A 21699-nucleotide genomic window follows, 5' to 3' on the forward strand; every position below is an offset into this window, starting at 1 on the left:
AGTTAGAATTGAAGTACAGGAAGATGGTTTAATATTAAATCTGGTGTGAGACAAGGATGTACATTATCCCCTCTGTTATTCATTATCTATATGGATCACATTATGAAGGAAAGTGGTATTAAACATGATATCAAAATTGGAGATGTTAATGTCAGCTCTTTGCTTTTATGCGGATGATGTTATACTTCTAAATAAATCCGCTACAAGTTTGCAAGATTTCCTGACTAAATTGAATAACTGTTGTAATAGATATGGTATGAAGGTCAGCAATAAAAAGACGATGAAAATAGGCAGAATCATTGAAAATATCAACTGTGTTGTGAATAGAGAACCTGTGGAACAAGTAAAACATTTCAGCTACTTAGGCACGATTTTTAGTGAAGATGGTAAATTAAATATGGAAATAGACAACAGAATCAACAAAGCTGGTATGGTAGGAAGTCAATTGAATAAATTCATATGGAATAAGAGAGAAATTAGTCGGAACATTAAATTAGCTGTATACAGACAGTGTTCAAACCAGTTTTAACTTATGGTTCTGTGAGTTGGGTCAGAAGTAAAACACTTGACCAAAGACTAAAGACCACAGATATGAGAGTCCTGAGAAAGATTAGAGGCATGAACAGATGGCATCAATGGCAATATCATATTAAAAATGAGAATATTAGGAAAGAAATTGACATTGTCAGCATCCAGGAATGTGTTAGCAGAGCTAATCTCAGGTGGTATGGTCACTTAAACAAAATGGGTGAGGAACGATTAGCAAAACAAGTGTTCTCTGCCAAGTTGGCAGGAAAACGACCCAGAGTAAGAACAAGATATAGGTGGATTGATATGGTGCAAAATGCCTTAGTTGATAGAAATATAAGATCTGGTAATGTTGGAGTCTTGACAAGTAACAGACTGATTTGGAGGAAAATTGAAGATAAGAAGTTAGTAATGATGTAAATTTTTCATGTAGTACTATCATATCCTGTACACCCCTTGAAGGTACATGACAGGAATTTGATGATGATGATGAGGAACAACATGGCTTTGTGAAGGATAAGTCTTCCTTTAAAATGTGCTTACTTTTTATAATAAAATGACAATGGTGTTGGATAAAATGGTTACTCAGTGATATTGCTAGACTTTGCAAAGGCATTTGACAAGATCTACACAGAATTGTGTTGCATGAATTGGAGCAAATGGGCATGGATATGATTCTAGTGAGTTGAATTGGAGGATGGCTGATGGACAAATATCAGAGTGGTTTATAGAGGAGTTGAGTCCAGGAGAAGGCAGGCAACCTATCAATGGTATACCATATGGCTCAGATCTTGGTCCTCTGTTGCTTAATGTGTACATCAATGATATAGGAAATGAATGATTTGATCTGTTGGTGGTAAACTTGGAGGAGAAATGATAAATGAAGGTGACGTAGAGATCCTGCAGGAAAACAAATATTCTAATAATATGGGCAAAGGTAAATGGCTACCAGTTTAATGCGGCTAAGTATAAGATGAGGGGTGCTTAAGGGTCAAAGCTGTATAACTGAGAGGAGACCTCCACATAGCCTTTAAAGGAATACGGAGAACCGACCAGGGCTTCTGACTTAATGTCCAATCCTCACCTTCTCATGGTGCACCCTGTTGGGTATCTACTTGGATACTGAACGAACGAGGATAGGCTGGCAATTTGGGATTTAGCCGATCAAATTGTATTCTTATTGGTTAAACCAAAATAAAAAATGATGGTACAACATGACAAAATTTCATGCCGGCTGGGGCATCGCCCGGTTAAACAAGGCCCCCGTTATTTTCGCCAGGGAACCAGGGCGAACAGCGAAAAGTCAGTTACTGGAATAAATCTGAAAACACACCCCAACTCAACACCACCAGAGTTAAAGAGCGGTACTATCAATGTAAGAAGCCTGAATGGCAAAGAAATGGAGCTAGCTGAGGAATTAGATAAGTACCAGATCGACATAATAGGGGTGACTGAAACAAAAAAGACAAAAACTGGTATATCTTTCTGAGCAATAAATACAAAATGTTATATTCAGTCAATGACAATCAAGGAAAAGAAGGAGTAGCTATAGTATTCAACATAAAATACGAGGCTAATCTTCTTGAATGGCAGTCAGTCTCAAGTAGAGTAATGTGGGCAAATATGAGAATGGGGAACTGGACAATGAGACTTATTTGTGCCTATGGTCCCATAGAAGGTTCTACTAAGGTAGAAGTGGAGGAATTTTTTGATGCTTTAGAAAAAGCAACTGACACAATGAAAAATTGGTCCTTGTTGGGGATCTAAATAGCAGAGTAGGAAATGATTTTGAGACATACAAAAATATTTTTGGGAAAATTTGGAGAAAAGAGCAAAGCTAATAATAATGGCAAATATCTGTTGGATTTCTGCTCAGGACATGGACTGGTTATTACTAACACCATTTTCCAACATAAAAATGTCCACAAATTCACATGGAGAGAAGAGGTTAGGAATAAGAAAAGTCTCATAGACTATGTTATTGTTGATAGTGATGTTTTCTCCCTGGTGCAGGACACCAGAGTGTACAGAGGATTTGAAATTGGAAGTGATCACTATTTAGTCTTGAGCAGGATAAAATTGAATTTCATATTGAAAAGAATAACATGTAAGAAAGTTTTAAAGCAAATAAAAGTTGAGCAGCTCTCAGAAGCGAACTGTAGACTAAAATACACAAAGATTATTGAAGAAAAAATGAAAGAGTTTGAGAACAGGAACCAAACCTTGGAGATTCAGTGGCAAGCCTTCAAGAAAACACTGATTGATTCAGCCAGAGAGGCATGTGGTGAGGTTGTCTGCAAGGATAGAAAAATCAGAACTCCCTGGTGGGCACAGGAAGTTAAAGACGCAGTGAAGGAAAAGAAAAAAGCATATCAAAAGTTCCTGTCAAATAAGTCAGCTTGTGCTCTTAGAGAATATAGAGACAAATGCAAGAATGCTAAACACTGTGTAAAACTAGCTAAACAAAACTCATGGGAGGACTTTGGCAAGAATATAGAAAATAAATATCAAGAAGGTGGCAAAATATTCTGGAGGTTGTTGAAGAAGCTTAGGAATGGAGGAAAGAGTGCTGTAAAAGGAGTTAGAGATGATAAAGGTGACATGAAAACTGGAATAAAAGATATCCTTGAAGTATGGAGTAATTACTTTGAAAAACTGCTAAATGAAACAAGCAGTGATGACAGCACAGTGATAAAAAACACTGACCAGGCATGCAGGCAGGAATACATATCCATACTTGAAGTAGAAAAAGCCATCAAAGGCTTGAAATGTGGAAAGGCAGCTGGAGTAGATGATATTCGACCAGAAATGCTGAAGTATGGTGGTATAAGAGTCTTACAGTGGCTGCACTGCATAGTTCAGAAAGCTTGGACAGAGGGACGAATTCCCAATGATTGGAGTATAGCTCTCATAGTACCCATATATAAAAAGGGAAATAAAACAATGTGAGAATTACAGAGGTATATCCCTACTGAGTGTTCCTAGTAAAATCTATGCAAGTATACTTGAGAAACGGTTGACAGGAATTGTGGAAGAAAAGCTTGGTGAAGAACAAGCTGGATTCAGGTCAAACAGAGGCTGTCAGGATCAGATCTTCACTTTACGAGAAATAGTCGAGAAAGCATGGGAATATAACAAAGATCTGTATTTGAGTTTTGTCGATTTGGAAAAGGCATATGATAAGGTGCCAAGAGAGAAGCTATTCAATACGCTGCAGTTATATGGTGTCAATGGGGTATTATATCAAGCAATACTTAGTCTTTATTTGAGTTGTAAGTCAGCAGTTAGAATTGAAGGAAGTATACAGGAAGATGGTTTAATGTTAAATCTGGTGTGAGACAAGGATGTATATTATCCCCTCTGTTATTCATTATCTATATGGATTACATTATGAAGGAAAGTGGTATTAAACATGATATCAAAATTGGAGATGTTAATGTCAGCTCTTTGCTTTATGCTGATGATGTTATACTTCTAAATAAATCCACTACAAGTCTGCAAGATTCTCTTACTAAATTGAATAGCTGTTGTAATAGATATGGTATGATTGTCGGCAATAAAAAGACAAAGACAATGAAAATAGGGCAGAATCACTGAAAATGTCAACTGTGTTGTGAATGGAGAACCTGTGGAACAAGTAAAACATTTCAGCTACTTAGGCACGATTTTTAGTGAAGATGGTAAATTAAATATAGAAATAGACAACAGAATCAGCAAAGCTGGTATGGTGGGAAGTCAATTGAATAAATTCATATGGAATAAGAGAGAAATTAGTCGGAACACTAAATTAGCTGTATACAAGACAATGTTCAAACCAGTTTTAACTTATGGATCTGAGAGCTAGGTCAGAAGTAAAACACTTGACCAAAGACTAGAGACCGCAGATATGAGAGTCCTGAGAAAAATTATAGGTGTGAACAGATGGCATCAATGGCAATATCATATTAAAAACGAGGATATTAGGAAAGAACTTGACATTGTCTGCATTCAGGAATGCGTTAGCAGAGCTAATCTCAGGTGGTATGGTCACCTAAACAGAATGGGTGAGGAAAGATTAGCAAAACAAGTGTTCTCTGCCAGGTTGGCAGGAAAACGACCCAGAGGAAGACCAAGATATAGGTGGATTGATACGGTACAAAGTGCCTTAGACGATAGAAATATAAGATCTGATAATGTTGGAGTCTTGACAAGTAACAGACTGATTTGGAGGAAAATTGTAGATAGGAAATTAGTAATGAAATAATTTTTTCATGTAGTACTATCATATCCTGTACACCCCTTGTGGGTACATGGCAGGAATTTGATGATGATGATGAAGTATAAGATGATACACGTTGGGAAGAAGAGATCACAAATGTACTATATTGATAGAGCTGAACTGGAGGAAACTGATGAAGCTAAACTTTAGGATGATCATGGACAAGGAGTGAAACTGCATATTGCAAGGGTAGCCAAAACAGAACATCAGATAAAGTGGTTGTTATCTGTGGTAGAGAAGATCCAAAGGTGAGTGACAAAAACTGATGCAGGTCTATGTGATACTCCCTATGAGAATAGGTGATTGATGGCCTTTCGTTTTCAAAAGTTAGCTGCTGATAGGCAAAAAAGAGACGACATGATAAAAGCATACGTTATTTAAGAGGTTTTATAGGACTGACACTGAAAAGTTTTTTTCAGTACATGCAGGAAGGCAGAGAGTGAGGGCACACCCATGGAAACCACCTAAGAGTTCGAATAGCAAGGTGTTAGGACTAGGATTTTTTGCTTGGATTGTGGAATGGATTACTGCAAGTGCTTCATCAGTGAATGAGTTTAAGGAAAGGAATGATAGGTATTGTGTAAATAATGGCTCGCCCATGATGCGCCTTCTGATTCCGTGGAGATATCTGTATAATAATACCTCTTTTTTTAAATATATTCTTCTTATTTCTTATGCAGGCTTCTCCAGGGAATAAAGGGTTCATTCAATAAAGAGCCTCTACCAATATTTATTTAAAACCATATATTTCAGCCTGATTATCACAGGTGGTAATGATCAGTGGCAATGATAATTAATTACAACGTAGAACACGAACAATGGATGGATTTGAAACAGTAAGAGCTGCATGATGTTAGACATAAAACAATACAAAAGTATAACTTTGTTTTATGCGTATAACATAAAACAGTACAAAGGTATAACCTACTATAACTTTTGCATACATTCATCTTCCTTGCTACACTCATCACCTTCCTAGTTCAAGCTAGGAAGGCGATGAGTGTAGCAAGGAAGGAGAAATACTCCTCATGCTTCTGAGGAGTACTACTCTCTGTTCTTCATATCTCTTACCATAGCATCCTTTTTCTCAAAAAGCTCCTGCATAATTTTATGATTCATCGGTTTTACCTGTGCTTAGGACATCGGAATACATTCTGACAAGTCCTAAGCATTGCCGATTTCTCTCCCTCCCCCCTCTAAATTGTTTGAGCCAATGCAAGTCACCAATCTATCTCCTTAATTTATCATAGTCCTCCGCTCTGCAATTTCACAAATATATTTTGTTTTGTGATGCTTGTATTTACCTAGCCACTTTCCACATCAAACCATGACTGGTGTTTTCCCCATATGCTGCTTCGAATGCATGCTGTATAAAATAGTTATCACTAAATAGTTAAAGGAATTCAATCTCTTTACTCCTTACTCACACATTATTTCCAGCTTCCAGTAAATGCTTCCCTATCTTCCCTCAATCAGTGTACTTCGTGATACATTATCTGACATTTTGAACCCGCAGCTATGGGAGATTTTGGATAGGATCTCCGACTCTACAGCCAATAAAGAATTTGCTAAAGTTAAAAACCGACACCAGAAAAAATATGAAATCCTCCAGCAACGCAATGTTACACAGCGGCCGCATTTTCATCAAGATGGCGTAGTTGTGAACCTATCATCGACAACCTTATCCAAAGAGGCCACCAGTGCATTAAGTCTTGGACACAATTTTGCCGTTACTCCAAAAGATGTGCCTAAAACCAAAATAATGGCTTCCGTTGAACGTGGGATTCACGACTTGCCTCCAGCCATAGCCAATAATATTAGGTTAGACGTGGCCAATATCCTTATCCATTCTAAGCCTCCCAAAAATAATATCCCGCATAAAGAAATAATAGCTCTAAAAGAACTACGCAATAATAACCACATTACAATAACCAAATCAGACAAAGGAAACGACACTGTAGTTATGAATACAACAGAATATGAAAGCAAAATGCATGCACTGCTCCAAGACCGGTCTACATATCAAATCATAGATCGAGATCCCACCAACTCACAAAAGAATAAGGTGTGCAAGTTACTGAACAAAATCACTTCCTGGCCTAAAGAAATTGTCAAAAAACTTAAACCCATACACGTTAAAGCACCCAGAATATATGGTGCTCCAAAAATACACAAACAAGGTACACCTTTACGCCCTATTGTAGATAGTATAAACAGTCCTACATATAAACTAGCCAAATATTTAGCAAAATTACTAACCACTTACGCACACAATTCTCCCTCTTTTGTTAAAAATTCTACCCACCTAAAAAGTATTTTAGAAAACCACACCTTAAATAGTTCAGACCTAATGGTGAGTTTTGATATCACCTCATTATTCACTAATGTACCACTGATTGAAACACTTAACTTACTAAATTCACAATTTCCCCCAGATATATCCCAGCTATTTAAATTCACAGTACAGGCAGGTTATTTTACATGGAAAGGGAAAATATACAAACAGTTAGATGGGACAGCTATGGGTTCACCTCTTTTTCCCCCTTTAGCCAACTTCTACATAGAACATCTGGAAAAATTAGCGATCAACACAGCCACTCTCAAACCTAGCCTCTGGCTACGCTATGTTGACGATGTGTTTGCCATTTGGCCACATGGCCCAGACACATTGAATACATTTTTAGTGCACCTAAATAGCCAGCATCCTAAAATCCACTTTACAATGGAACAAGAAGTCAATGACTGCCTGCCTTTCTTGGACACACTGCTCACACATCTTCCAGAAGGTTCCTTATCATTTTCTGTTTACAGAAAACCCACACATACAGGGAGATACTTACACAAACAATCACACCATCACCCTTCTAAACAATATGGTATCTTAAAAACACTAACCCATAGAGCTAGAGCAATCTGTTCCAATGACAGTGCTCTCACTGCTGAACTTTCTCACCTACGTCAAACCTTCTTAAACAATAGTTATAATCCCCATAAAATAGATAACATACTAAATGCTACCCATAAATCCCCTCTACCTACCACAGAAGACTACAACAAAACAATCACCATCCCATACATTAAAGGCACATCTGAAAAGATATTTAGGGTGCTTAACAAACACCAATTACGCACAGTATTTAAACCTTATAAAAAATTAGCAACGTTCATCCGTTCACCTAAGGACAAATGCACTCCTTTATCACATTCTGGTGTCTATGAAGTGCCCTGTTCTTGCCATCAAGCCTACTACGGACAGACAGGAAGAAATGTGGACATCCGCCTCAGTGAACACAAAAAATATATCCGACACTTTCGCTATGGTAAGTCGGGTCTGGGAGACCATGCTCTGGATACCCCTGCACACAGGATCAATTGGAAAGAAACAAAAGTAATGCACAGAAGCTTCTACAAGTCAGAGAGGTTATTCCTGGAATCAACAGAAGCCTTGAAACATACCCCAAACCTTAACAAGTATGGCTGTATAAATCTACCAAAGATTTGGGAGACAGTCATCCTAAGACCAAATTAATATTTATTACTTTTATTTTTTATCACTTGGACTACTATTTCAAAACTTTGAATTTTTTTTTTTTTTTTTTTTTTTTTTTTATAACCTAGATGGCGCCATATTAGGACTTTAGTCTTGTGTTGCACGCTGCAATCACTTATACTGTCCCCACTGTTACACCGGATTGTGGTTGTCTTGCCTTTGTAACAAACTTTATGTTGTGTGCTCTGAAGATGCTGGATATAAGACCAGCGAAATATTAGCCTTTAAGTTAATAAATTAGTTATTTTCTTAACCATCTGTGTTCTTTCTATACCGTGAAACCTATCATAACATGTCTGACGAACACATAAGCCTATCCACGCGTATAATGCTTCCCTAGTTAGTCACTCATTATCACCTTCCTGCCATTCCTCGGTCTCATCTGCCTAAACATTTTGAAATCATCTCCTTCTGCATTTCATAGCATGTAGCAACACTCCATTAAATATCTAAAGTTTGTGCTCAGTTCAGTCAACACCAAATGACATTAAAGCCATTAATTGCCTCTTTCTTCAAGTTCCACATGGAGAGACATAACTCTTCTGAACATTAGTAACATTCCACTCCTCTTTATCCTTTCTATCAATTCAAGAAATTTTATAACCACTATTTCAGTGTGTACACCATGTCTCACTGACACTAATGATTTGAGGAATGACTAACTTTATCCAGGTTACAAAGTCTGAACCTAATATCCCTAGTATTAGTAGCTTGGACATGGTTTCCCTTTCCTTCCAACAATTCCTTCACATCATTCAAGTCCTTTTGAGCATGTTGCTCCAACTGAGGCAATCCCTATTCTTTTCTTGCATTCCCCCATCATTTATCCAGCATCAATTTTGGTAGTTTAAACTCACAGTCTCATCATTTAGTTTTCATTTACATGACTGGCCACACATCCTCTTATGCTTTCATCAAAAATCAACCCAGCTTCATACTGCCAGTCTCATTCAAATGCAAAGCATCTGCAGCAAACAGCTCTCTTCTACCTTCAAATTTATCCCACTTTCACATACTCAAAGTCCTCTCCTCCTGTACATTCTAGACATCATGGAATTCATAATCATTACTCTTCTCCTCAGTTACTTACTATTTTGCAACACATTCACAATTCTCTCTCTCACATTCTGCCACTTCACTGTCTTTAGCAACACTCGCAAATCCAGCACAACCTCATTTACACTTTCTCACAACTCATTTGTTCCTAAGCACAATCAACTCTTCTTCACTTTATTCTCCACAATTTCAGTCAACCCTTCCTTTCACTGCTCCATTTTCATGTTTCACCACAAAGTCCACAAACAGAACTCCACAACTTTCCGCCCTTCTAATGCAATCATCCATCTCTGACTCGTCTACCAACTAGCATCTTCTTTCTTACATTTCCAACCACCAATCTCTTCTCTATATGTCCTATTTCACTCTGTACATACTTCAATTCATTCCTCAATCTTACCAATTCACTCATGTTCAAATCATCATGGCAGCTTTACTATTATGCCTTCATTCTTCAACAGTCCCAATGATTTTTGCATCTTCCTATCTTCCTACTCTCTCCTGGCATTCACCGCCATTATTATTATTATTATCCAGGCCTCCATGGGGTCAAAAGACTCATCGAGGGAAGGTCCCACCTAAGAAACACAAAGTCTATCATACCATTCCTTAAACTCACTGACCGTTCTGACTCTCACCACTCCATCAGACAATGCATTCCATGGTTCAACCACCCTCCATGCAAAGAAACCAATCCTCATCCTCTTGCTCACGGTTTCCTTTCATAACTTCGAGGGATGGCCTCCTGTCATCACCCCCTTTCCTCTGTTCAACTAAGCAAAAGAACTCCACAGTGTCAACCCTGTAGCCATTTCAATAGTTTAAAAGTCTCAATCATATCACCTCTCTTTCTTCTATCCACCAAACTCTGCAGTCCACATTCCCTCAGCCGATCCTCATAACTAACATTGTACAGTCCTGAAACCATCTTTGTTATCCGCCTTTATACCCTTTCCACAGTTAATTTATCCCCTTCAAATCCTGGGGACCAAATCTGAGACCAATAGTCTAAATGTGGTCTGATCAGTCTTATACAATGGAATGATAACACTTTTATCTCTGTAGGTCAGTGTCCTTCTCATTATTGCAGCAATCCTCTGTGTTACCTTCACCGCCTTTGCAATATGTTCCCTAAATTTCAGGTTTCTATCAATCATCAACCCCAGATCTCTTGTCTCCCCTACTTCCTCCAGTGTAACTCCTCCCATAGAGTATGCATCGTCCCATCGATGTCTCCCAAACCTCGAGACCTTACATTTTGCTGCATTAAACCGACACCCCCATTCATTTGCCCATCTATCTAGCTTATTCAAATCCTCTTGCAGGGCTACCACATCTACACTATTACTAATAATCCTCAGCTTTGCATCATCTACAAATAACTGAATATCCCCTTGCAATCCACTGACAATGTCACTCATATAAAGGTTAAACTTATGTTATATTTGCTTGTCCCAACTTTTACTATGCCCATATTGCTTACATCATTCATGCTACCATCAATGACTTCTTTCACCAGCTCTCTCACCCACTTCTTAACTTTTTTTTACCAGTCAATGAAGCTCTTTTACATTATTTTTTCTCTTTCACACTCCACTCTTGTGATGGAGGGGACTAGGAGTGGTAGAGTATTGGACCTTGTCATAGGATCAGAAGAGCTATCATTCTTCTTGTTATATTCTTTCTATTCTCACCTTCTGCCACTGATATGTCATCATCCATCAACTCAGCATTCAAAATGGGCAAAAGAAAATGGATGTCAGTTCAATGTGGAAAAGTGTAAAGTCCTGCATTTTGGGATTAAAAGATTACCAGCTGTGTACTACATAGATGGAAAGGTACTCCAAGAGATTGATGAGGCTAGGGACTTAGGGGTATTGGTAGATAAGGAGATGAAGTTCAGAGGACACATTGCTAAGGTGTCCAAGATTGCACATAGGATTACTTGGTTGTTGAGGAACACACTGACATCCAGAGATAAAGAGGTTATTATTCCCCTTTATAAAGCATTGATACTTCCACATTTGGATTACTGTGCTCAGGTCTGGTCACCTGGATTCCTTGGAGATGAGGAGGCTGTGGAGAGGGTTCAGAGAAGAGTGACCAAGTTGGTGAGTGATATAAAAAATGCTCCCTACATTGATAGATTGAGAGCTTGTGGATTGCAGAGATTGGTTGATAGGCGAAGAAGAGGGGATATGATAGAAACATTCAAATTACTAAAAGGTTTTTATAGGATTGATGCAGGGGAAATGTTTCAGCTGTGTGATAGTGATGGAAGAACAAGAGGTCATCTCTGGAAATTAAAGAAGAGTGTGGTTAACAAAGGTGTCAGAACAAGGTTTTTTGCCTGGAGGGTGGTGAATGAGTGGAATTCATTGCCTGACTTTGTTGTGAGCTCTTCATCTGTAAATGAATTCAAGAAGAGATATGACAGATATTGTTTTGCTAGTTTGGGTCTCCCGCGATGAGTCTGCTGACTCCATGGAGATACCCGTAATAATAATAATAATAATAATAATAATAATTCGCACTATACACACACACACACACAAAAAGCCCTTCCATCCACCTTAAAAATCAACTATCCAGACATAGTCCAACAAATACATGTAGCACACCTCACATTTCACAAAATGACTAAAATCAAAATTTAATTCACTAATAGAAAAAGCAGCCAGCACCATCTTACTTTTGATGCCCTGCATTATACATCACTTCACCTCTAAAGTTTGAAGAAAAGTGGAACAAAACTTCTACAATAGCTCTCACATAAACACAATAAAACACAGTTAATTAACAGGTTAATTAACTAAGGCATAAAAAAACTTATGTGAACCTGTAGTGTTCTTCACCATGACTTCATCCAAAGCACCCTCTTGTAGACAAGATAAGCAGTGACAGAACAGTGGTATAAAATATCCATAAAGAACTATGGAGATATAGACTGGAAGGAAGAAAGATCACATGGCAGGAAGGAAATAGAATTTACACACCTTCTGAGAGATAATTACAAGGCAGCATGTGATGGAGGGGAATAGGGTGGTAGAGTATTGGACCTTGTCATAGGATCAGAAGAGCTATCAATAACCAAGGTGACAACATTACCTCCAATTGGTGAAAGTGACCACGTGGTCTTAACTTAACTGTAAGTAAAAGTGTAAGTAAGTAAAAATAGCCATTTAGATAAGTTGAACACATTTATAACACTATGATGTCCAAACTGCAGAAAATCTTCAGCTTCACACATGTTGCAAGTTCAGTAACAGCAGGATTACAGTAAGCTATAATGCTATCTATATAATATTCAAGCTGTCAAAAGCATGATGGATATTTTGATGAAAGTGGCAGCTGAAGGGTGAATTAAGAACTTTTGGTCAACCCTGTATATGCCAGAGAACAGGGTTGACCAAAAGTTCTTAATATAAAATAAAAGTACTACCTATGATGATGGAAAGACTTGTAAAGATTTCCCCACAAGAGAAAGCTGCGTGTGTTCATGCATGCACATGCATTAGTCAACTTTCTAAACATATAATGAAACCATACCTCTGCAGTCCCATAAGTGTTAAATGTCATGACATGATGGCAGTCCTTCTATATTGGTGAAAGACTGTGCATAACTAACTGGATATGGAATCCCCAAATTTATAGATCTACAATGGGATTGCTCCATGGCATGGCCTTTGCAATTGCCAAACATTACACACTACTGGACTTCTTTTGATGGGGCAAGAATATATAAAAGATGGGATATACTAGGATGACAGGACTTGAGGATCTGAAATAGTCAATCCTCATTATAGCAAATACCGTTATAACAAACTCGCTCACCATAACAAACTAATAAAAGGCTGACCAACCATCCGTAGAAACAATGTTATTATAAAGAAAATTCCCTATAGGTCTTTACTACAGCAAACTATTCCTGAGGTCCCTATCCCTACAGTGGCAGTCAATTGTATATCAGAAATGTTACTGCAACTATCAACGTTGTAGATGCCATTAGTCTAGAATTATGGCCAAAGTAACTAAGGCTAAGAGGCCAGTGTATTTATGTCTATTATGTAAGATGAAAAGCCAGTTACCATGGGGAAAAAAAACCTGCACTTCTGTAAGAGACTAGCTCACAAACAAAAAGCTCTTATAAAGGTTCTTTGTATTCCAAACAGGATTCAATTAGGTTTTTCCAATCAAAAGTCAGACAGACACCAACTGAGCTATGGAGACACACAATCACCAAAGACATGCTGGGTCTACTCAAGGAAAGATGTGCAGTTTTTGAATTGAATGTGATCAGTGTGAAAAACTGTGTTCACATTGAGAGACATACTAAATGTATTGCAAAAAAAAAACATGAGGTGTTTGTCTCGTTTTTTTCTCAATGCATAGTAACTTGTTTTACATGAAAAGCATTTAGTAACTTCAGCATTCTGACCAACCTGTATACATAGAGCTATATGTATAAATTAATGAACTATAAAATCACTATTCATGTATATATTTAAACATACCTTTAATATATCTACATCTCTTTTAACCGAAAGCTGATGAATTACATTAACTGTATCTAAATTCCACATAACACCTTTTTCCAATGATGTAGTCAGGGCTCTCTTTCCATCTCTATCAACAGATATATTTGATACATATGACTGCTCAGTAGCTACTGAACTAATCTGTGATTTTGAAGCTAGAATGCAATTAAAAGTTCTAAATTAAATTATCAGTTTAAATTACTTTTAGTACATTACATTTAATTATTCTGTAATAAAAATGGAAATTAAGAACTGATTTCACATGAAAACTAACTGAAACTGGGAATGCAGTTTCAAAAAGTCTGATCAAAACGTTCCTTGACAATAATTGCAATTATTACACTGCTCTTCTGCTAGGTTTAGGCAGAGAATAATTTATTAGGTCATTTGCTATTGATTTCACGGTTGTAACCGAGTTGTAATACTCTGAAAAAGATAACTGTATTATGCCTTTTGCAATTTCTACTTTTTAAAAAAATGCCAGACTTAGAAAGACATATGCTTATTTCCCTATTTGAAGTATCAGGTTCTGCTTAAAACAATGATAAACTATCACAGAAACCTTGAAATGATGAAATCTTCAGTTATGATACTTCCTTTCCAAGATGAATGCAACTCCATGACTGGTTTTCTTGGTTGGAAAGTTAAGTGATATCGCTGAAACAATCTATTCCACTTCCTCTCAACATAACTGCACAGTGAAAACAAGAAAAAAAAAAGGTTGTGGAGAGTGATCATGGATGTACTGGTCTGTATGAGTCTCCTTCCTATAGACTGTGAATTGTAGGTTACCATCTGGTTGGCAAAGAATTAAGAGGTCTAGAAAGGCAAACTGCTTATTTACTTCTACTTCTAGGGTGAACTGGATCCTTGGATGAAGTGTATTTATTATTTGAGAGAAACTGTTGTAATTCTTCTGAAGTGCCCTTCCATATGGCAAAAATGTTATCCACATATCTGAACCAAAGGTTAGGTCTGGGTGTAATGTTGTCAAAGAAACGTTGTTCGAAGTGCTCCATGTTTGCCAATAATTTGACTATGTCTGGAGGAAATTCTTGGAGTAATTCCATTAAGACCTGTTGAAGACTATATAGGTTGTCCCACTTACAAAATATCAAAATTTCTGTCAAATTTACTCACTTCTTCAACTAGAAGATCTGCTACGTATATAAAAAATTCTGTGGATTTCAGAAATAAAATTTCTGATCTGCATCTAGATGATTCGGAGATCATGATTAGTCTAGGTGTTTTTTCAATATTCGCTATTTACGAATGTTCCGTTGGCAGACAGCATTGAATTACTACACCAAGAATTTCCTCCAGACATAGTCAAATATTTGAATTTGTAATAAAGTCCAGTTATTTTTCCTTTAAAAACCAGTTATACCAACAAATCGAAGGAACAACAATGGGTAATCCAATATCTCCTGCTATTGCCAACTACTTAATGGAGCACTTCGAACGTATCTTTGACAACATTATACCCAGATCTAACCATTGGTTCAGATATGTGGATGACATTTTTGCCATATGGAGGGGCACTTCGGAAGAATTACAACAGTTTCTCTCAAAAATAAATACACTTCATCCAAGGATCCAATTCACCCTAGAAGTAGAAGTAAATAAGCAGTTAGCCTTTCTAGACCTGTTAATTCTTTGCCAACCAGATGGCAACCTACAATTCACAGTCTATAGGAAGGAGATTCGTAGAGGCCAGTACATCCATGCTGAATCACATCACTATCCCAATCAAAAGGCAGGTACCATAAAAACACTAGTTCATAGAGCCCACTCCTTTTGTTTTTCAGAAGAACTATTACAAAAAGAATTACAATATATTAATTCCTCCTTCATATAGAGAGATAATTTAAGTTCATCATTTCTATTTAGATTCAGTAAATGTAGCAAGGTCTTGCAACTTTTTTTGTACAAATGTTCGAGATTATTACTTTTATGGAGTACCTTAATTTCTTCCAAAAAACACGATGTCTGGTGATAGCATGCTCTGCAAGTCCCGATTTCTCTGGCTCATGGAACTTAATGTAGTCTAAATGTTCATCACTTTGTCATTCATTCATTCATTCATTCTGACTACTTCACATGGCAAAACAAACTTTACCAACAAATTGAGGGAACATCAATAGGTAGTCTTCTTTCTCCCACACTAGCTAACTATTTTATGGAAAGATTTGAACATTGTTCAAATCTTTCCATAAAATATCCTTATGGTAAATATCCTTATGTACCATCTGTACCATAAATATGGTACAGATGGTACTTTCCTTATGATACAGATGTGTTGATGTTTTTGCAGTTTGACATGGGTCCTGTACAGACAAGAGTTTGTCAATAAGATCAGCATACCATTGTATCCAGTTCACTCTTAAGTTAGAAGAGAATTACCTTTTTAGATGTCCTATTACTTCATCAACCAGATGGTATCCTTCACTTCTCAGTATTCAGAAAGAAAACACATCATGGACTTTACATTCATCCTCTTTCATACCACCATAATTGTCAAAAATCTGGCACCATTAAGACTTTAGTACATCAAACACAATCTCTCTTTGTTTCACTGAACTGTTGCTCTCCCATAAAATAAATTACATCGAGTCCACCTTCCTTGCTAATGGCTTTAATGAATTGTATGTCAACAAGATAATTAATAATCACAGCAGTTCCTTATCATCCATCAGTCATCAAAATAGTGATACAGAGGTAGTCCACTGTGTCACCATTTTCCTTATGTGAAATGCATCTCAGAAGGAATAGCAAACTACTTAGATCCATTGGCCAACAAGTGTCCTTCTGTCTATCCACAAGATATCCACATTTCTGGGATCAGCTAAAGATAACCTTCTATCTTTAGCCCAATCTGAAATGTATCAGATTCCTTGCCAGTATGCATTATTGTATTTTGGTTAAACAGATAGATCAGCAGCTGTGCATCATGATGAACATTTAGACTGTGTTAAGTTCTATGAGCCAGAGTAATTGGGACTTGCAGAGCACATTATCACCACCAGACATCACATTCTTCAGAAGAAATTAAGTTTCTCCATAAAAGTAATAATCTCCTGGAATATCTGTACAAAGAGAGCTGTGAGACCTTTCTACATCGACTGAATCTAAATGAAGAACTTAAATTATCTTGCTTATGGGAAATACTTCTAATTCAAAAATTCCAGAATTAACTTAAATTTGATTATTTATTATTAAATCTTGTTAAAGTTATTTTTACTAAAACCTTAATATAATTAGACCATAACACTTTACATCATGTATGTGCAGCTGCATGTGTCACTGTGGAATATAACTGTTTCCATTCTTGCTGTTTAATTTAAGCATACTGAAGATGCCTTTGATACTAGGGCAAAAATTTTATGCTAATAAAAATATATACCTAAGTAATCCATTTGACATTATTTATTAATTATTATGTCTTACACTCCTATACATCAAGTGATCTTAACTTTTTTTTAAAGAAAAACTGGGCACTGTAAGTAATGAGCAAGTGGAAACACTATCATCAATAAATATTCACAACAGAGTAGAAGTAATGCCAGTGCAAGTAGATCAACATGTTGATCCACTTGCACTGGTATTATTACTAATGATCCAATTACTGGGAAACCAGTGTCCCAGTAATTTCTCAATATGCAAAATACAAGCATAAATTGTCTATTGATGTATAAAATCAATAAATACAATCTAAGCTAAAAGAACAACATGCAGTTTCTACTTTGATACTGTCTTGAGTGAGTTAAAATTTTATTTTCATTTTATTCAAACTTTGGATAAACAAATTTTGAGGTCATTTTTGAACTTTACATTAAAAATTTATAAGCTCCACAAATACTTAAGGTTTTATTTTTTTTTGTCAATCAGTGTAACACTAAAAAAATTAAACACTATTTATTAACAATAAAAAAAGTATAAACATACACAGTGTGCCCATTAAGTAATGAGACAACAATTATTATATCAAAACAAAGAACTATATTTGGAATTGTCAATTACACAGATTCAAAAGAATCTTTTGAATCTGTGTAATTGACATCTGTGTAATGAAGCAGTCTTACACCTGTTGTACAGGTGTTCAAAGGCATGATGGAAGTCCTGAAGGAAAATTTCCTTCAGTCTCTGGGTCATACCACATTGAATGTCCTCAATGTTGCTGAAGCATTTCCCTTTTAAAGTACACTTCATCTTTGAGAAGAGGAAAAAGTCTGCGGGAGCCATATCTGGCAAACAGTGGAGATGTTCAATCACACAGATTGACTTCAAAGCCCAGAAACTGCTAGACAGGCAACGCAAGTGCTCGGCTGTGTTGTTGTTGTGCAAGAGAAACCAATTGTTTTTGTGGAACAGTTCTTTCCTGACACGTCGCATACAGGCATTGGATTACTCCTAGTGATTATTTGGCTGTCATGGGCAACAATTTCCCTAGCTTTCACTACATTTTCATTTGTCTGTGCAGAACCTGGCCATTCACAGCATAGTTCATCCTCCAGGGACTCCCTCCCTCTCTAAACATTGAAAACCACAGAACACTTGTGTTTGGCTCAGTCATCGTCATAAACTTTTTTTAGATCTTGGCACATTTCTGTATCAGCTTTTCCTAACTTACAGAAAATATTTATCACAGCTCTTTGCTCCATGATGCAACTTCTGACAAGCTCCACTCACACATTCTTACTTCAACAGTTGACACACAAAAACTGCTGTGTCAACTGACTCGAAAGTTGTACCTGCAATTAGAACACACTCTGGCAGTCAAAACTAAAATACATTTGTTACTTTTATTCAAAGGGCTGTCCTTTGAATAAAAAGACAGCCCTTTGTTCCTGCCTGTAAAAAATCAATATCATTACTTAAAAGGCACACTGTGTAGCTATGTAAAATAGAAAAGTATTCAATCTATGTATGCAAGAAAAACCTACCACTATCTATGCAGTGAAGAATGCCATTTGTGGTAACTGAAATAATGTCTCTTCCTTTCACAGAGGTTGTTGCTAAAGCTGAACAGCAATGACCTAATCGACAAACCAACCAAAACCTACAATAGATTATTTAAGTAAAAATGCTAAATTAAGAAAAAATTTCAAAAGCCAAAAAATGAATAAAATACTATGATCTTTCATGCAAATTTAAATAATTTGGTTCAATAATTAAAAGTTGTCTGCATATTGCCTGGACATTTAACATATTTGGATTTGACTGCACCAAGTAAAAGGAAATCATTTAACAAACTTATATTTCATCATTCTAGTGACATCACTGAAACTATAAAAGAAAATGTACTTTATAGAATAAATATGTCACATTGAACAACACTGTAATATGCAGATCTGACAAGCAAGACATCACATAACTGTACTTTTTCAGGGAAATTACAATGTAGACTAATATTAACTACAATAAATTAAAGTAATATTTCCAATATTTGGGCAAAATAGTCAGCAAGTCTTGACTGGCTGTAGTGATGGAAATGGATATAGTCCTTATGTTCAACAATTCTTTCTGATGTTGGCTTCCTGCCTGTTTTGCCAGATCCCTTACAGTTTACAACTGCAAGGCACCTGGAAAACATCTGGCAGGTCTAGGCAGCTGATCTTTGGTGAAGCAAATAAGGGATGCCAATTTTTTTTTTTTTTTATCTATTCTGTAAATGCAATAAGAAAGCAATTCAAAGACATCTCTTTAAACAGGAAATTCTTAGGAGACATTAAATTTCAGTTATGCTTGGTTAAAATATTCTGTTAAGTTTATCATCATCTCTAATTATAAGGAAACATGATCATGCCACAGCAATTGTTGTCTGGATAATTCTTATGTTTTATTATTATTACAGTAACCTCTATGGAGTCAGTAGACTCACTGCAGAAGACTAAATCAACCAGCAACATGTTTATCATACTGAACCTCACTCTGGCAATGCATTCCACTCTCCCTGTAAAAAATCAACCCCTTCTTCTTCACCGCATGTTTATACTACATCCAGGAAAGGACTCACATGTTCTTCCCATCTTATTCTCCACTCTTTTTATAATTTCTTCTATATTAATCTAGTAAAATTCCTTAACCAACTTGAAGGTTTATCATATCACCAATAACACCACTTTATCTCCTATCCACCAAACTGCAATCTATATTCCCTCAACCACTCTGCATAATGAACACTTCACAATCCCACTACTGCTTTTATCATTCATCTCTGGATCCTCTCTAGTGATTCCACATCACAATTAAAATTAGGCAACCAAATCTGAATACAATGGTATGTGTGGTCTGACCAATATCTTATACAGAGGCACCACCTGCACATGTCAATGTACAGGTGAGTAGCAATAGGATGTGCAGTCTTAGCAATATTTGCAATGTGCCCTCAGAACTTTAGCCCAGTGTCTACCATAAACCCAAGACCCAGAATCTCATCTACATTGATTCTATAAATTAAGGAATAAAGAGAAAAATGCAATTTGGTGAAAAGCAGTATACGAAATGCGAAAGAAACACCACAAAATTATAAATACATACTTGAATTCAGTAACAAATCAGTACATGTCAAAGGGCCTCAATAAGGAATATGGTAAAATGCAATAAAAGAAAAATGCAATTTGGTGAAAAGCAGTATATGAAACGTGAAAGAAACACCACAAAATTATAAATACATACTTGAATTCAGTAACAAATCAGTATATGTCAAAGGGTCTCAATAAGGAATATGGTCACCCACACAGCAGTACAGCAATGACAACGATGTTTCATACTGCTGATAATGGTGTCCAGAAGCTCAGTCGATAATAATCATTGCTCCTGCAAAGCTCGCCTAAGTCCCTCAAGGTTTTGGGGAGGGAGTTGAGAGTAGTAACAGGTCTACCTAGAGCATCCCAGACATGCTCAATAGGATTAAGGTCAGGAGACCTGGCTGGCAAGTCCATATGGATGATAGTTTCTTCTTGAAGATATTGGTCCATGAGCTTCGCTCAATGAGGACAAACATTACTGTCTTGTAGGATAAATATCTCCCAATTGTGCCTGTATGTGGGAGAACATAGGGGATTCAGGACATTGTCTCTATAAATTACAGCATTTGTGGTTCTGGTAGGAAGAACATACAGATCAGTACATCCACCCAATGAGATGCCTTCCCAAAACATCAACAATACTTCCACTATTAGTATTCCTTCCACAGATATTAAAGGAATAATAACACATGCCTGGTATTGCTTTGTGAAGCAAATCAGGACTTGTCTGTTAACAACACTGATCCTCATTGGTCTTAGGTACAATTGATGTAGAGCCTGCCCCATTTCAAACACTCTTGTGTGGGATTAAGATAGGAGCAGGCAGACTACCAGTCTGCTTGGCATACAAACTGCCTTTGTGAAGTCTTCTGCTCACAGTGGGAGATAACAATGTTCCAGTAGCTGATGTAACATCAGATCATAGCTGACTGAGAAAAGCACTCCTGTTTTGGCAAGCAATTAATTGGAGATGTTGGTCACCTACTGCAGCTGTATCCTATGGCCTTCCTTCACTGTATCTCCGGGATGCTGTTGGTGACTGTTGGAATTGGTTCCACAGTCTGTGACTCATGGAACTCACGTGCAATTATATGGCTATCTCTGTCTGACTTCTGTTGGCCTCTAGTTTTACAATAGTTCACCAACTGAATTCATCAGCTAAATGATTGTCTTGCAGACATATCCAAGAATTCTGTTATCATGAAATGTCTTGTTCTCGTTCCAGACACAAAATGGAAA

General features: G+C 36.8%; 1 protein-coding gene across 4 annotated transcripts in view; it reads right to left on the bottom strand.

The window, feature by feature from the left end:
• LOC150103503 (TBC1 domain family member 31) overlaps nucleotides 1-21699 on the bottom strand; it is a 449146-nt gene that overhangs the window by 336537 nt on the left and 90910 nt on the right. For all 4 annotated transcript variants that reach the window (XM_090398075.1, XM_090398077.1, XM_090398074.1 and 1 more), the window contains exons 4-5: nucleotides 18874-18989; nucleotides 13907-14085 (exon numbers count right to left, since the gene is read on the bottom strand). In XM_090398075.1, the coding sequence (XP_090254201.1) occupies nucleotides 13907-14085; nucleotides 18874-18989 (295 nt within the window). The remainder of the gene's footprint in view (nucleotides 1-13906; nucleotides 14086-18873; nucleotides 18990-21699) is intronic.

Source organism: Typopeltis vanoorti, chromosome 9 (genome assembly GCF_054136105.1).
Source record: "Typopeltis vanoorti isolate ZY-2024b chromosome 9, IOZ_Tvanoo_1.0, whole genome shotgun sequence".
NCBI classification, from domain to species: Eukaryota; Metazoa; Arthropoda; class Arachnida; order Uropygi; family Thelyphonidae; genus Typopeltis; species Typopeltis vanoorti.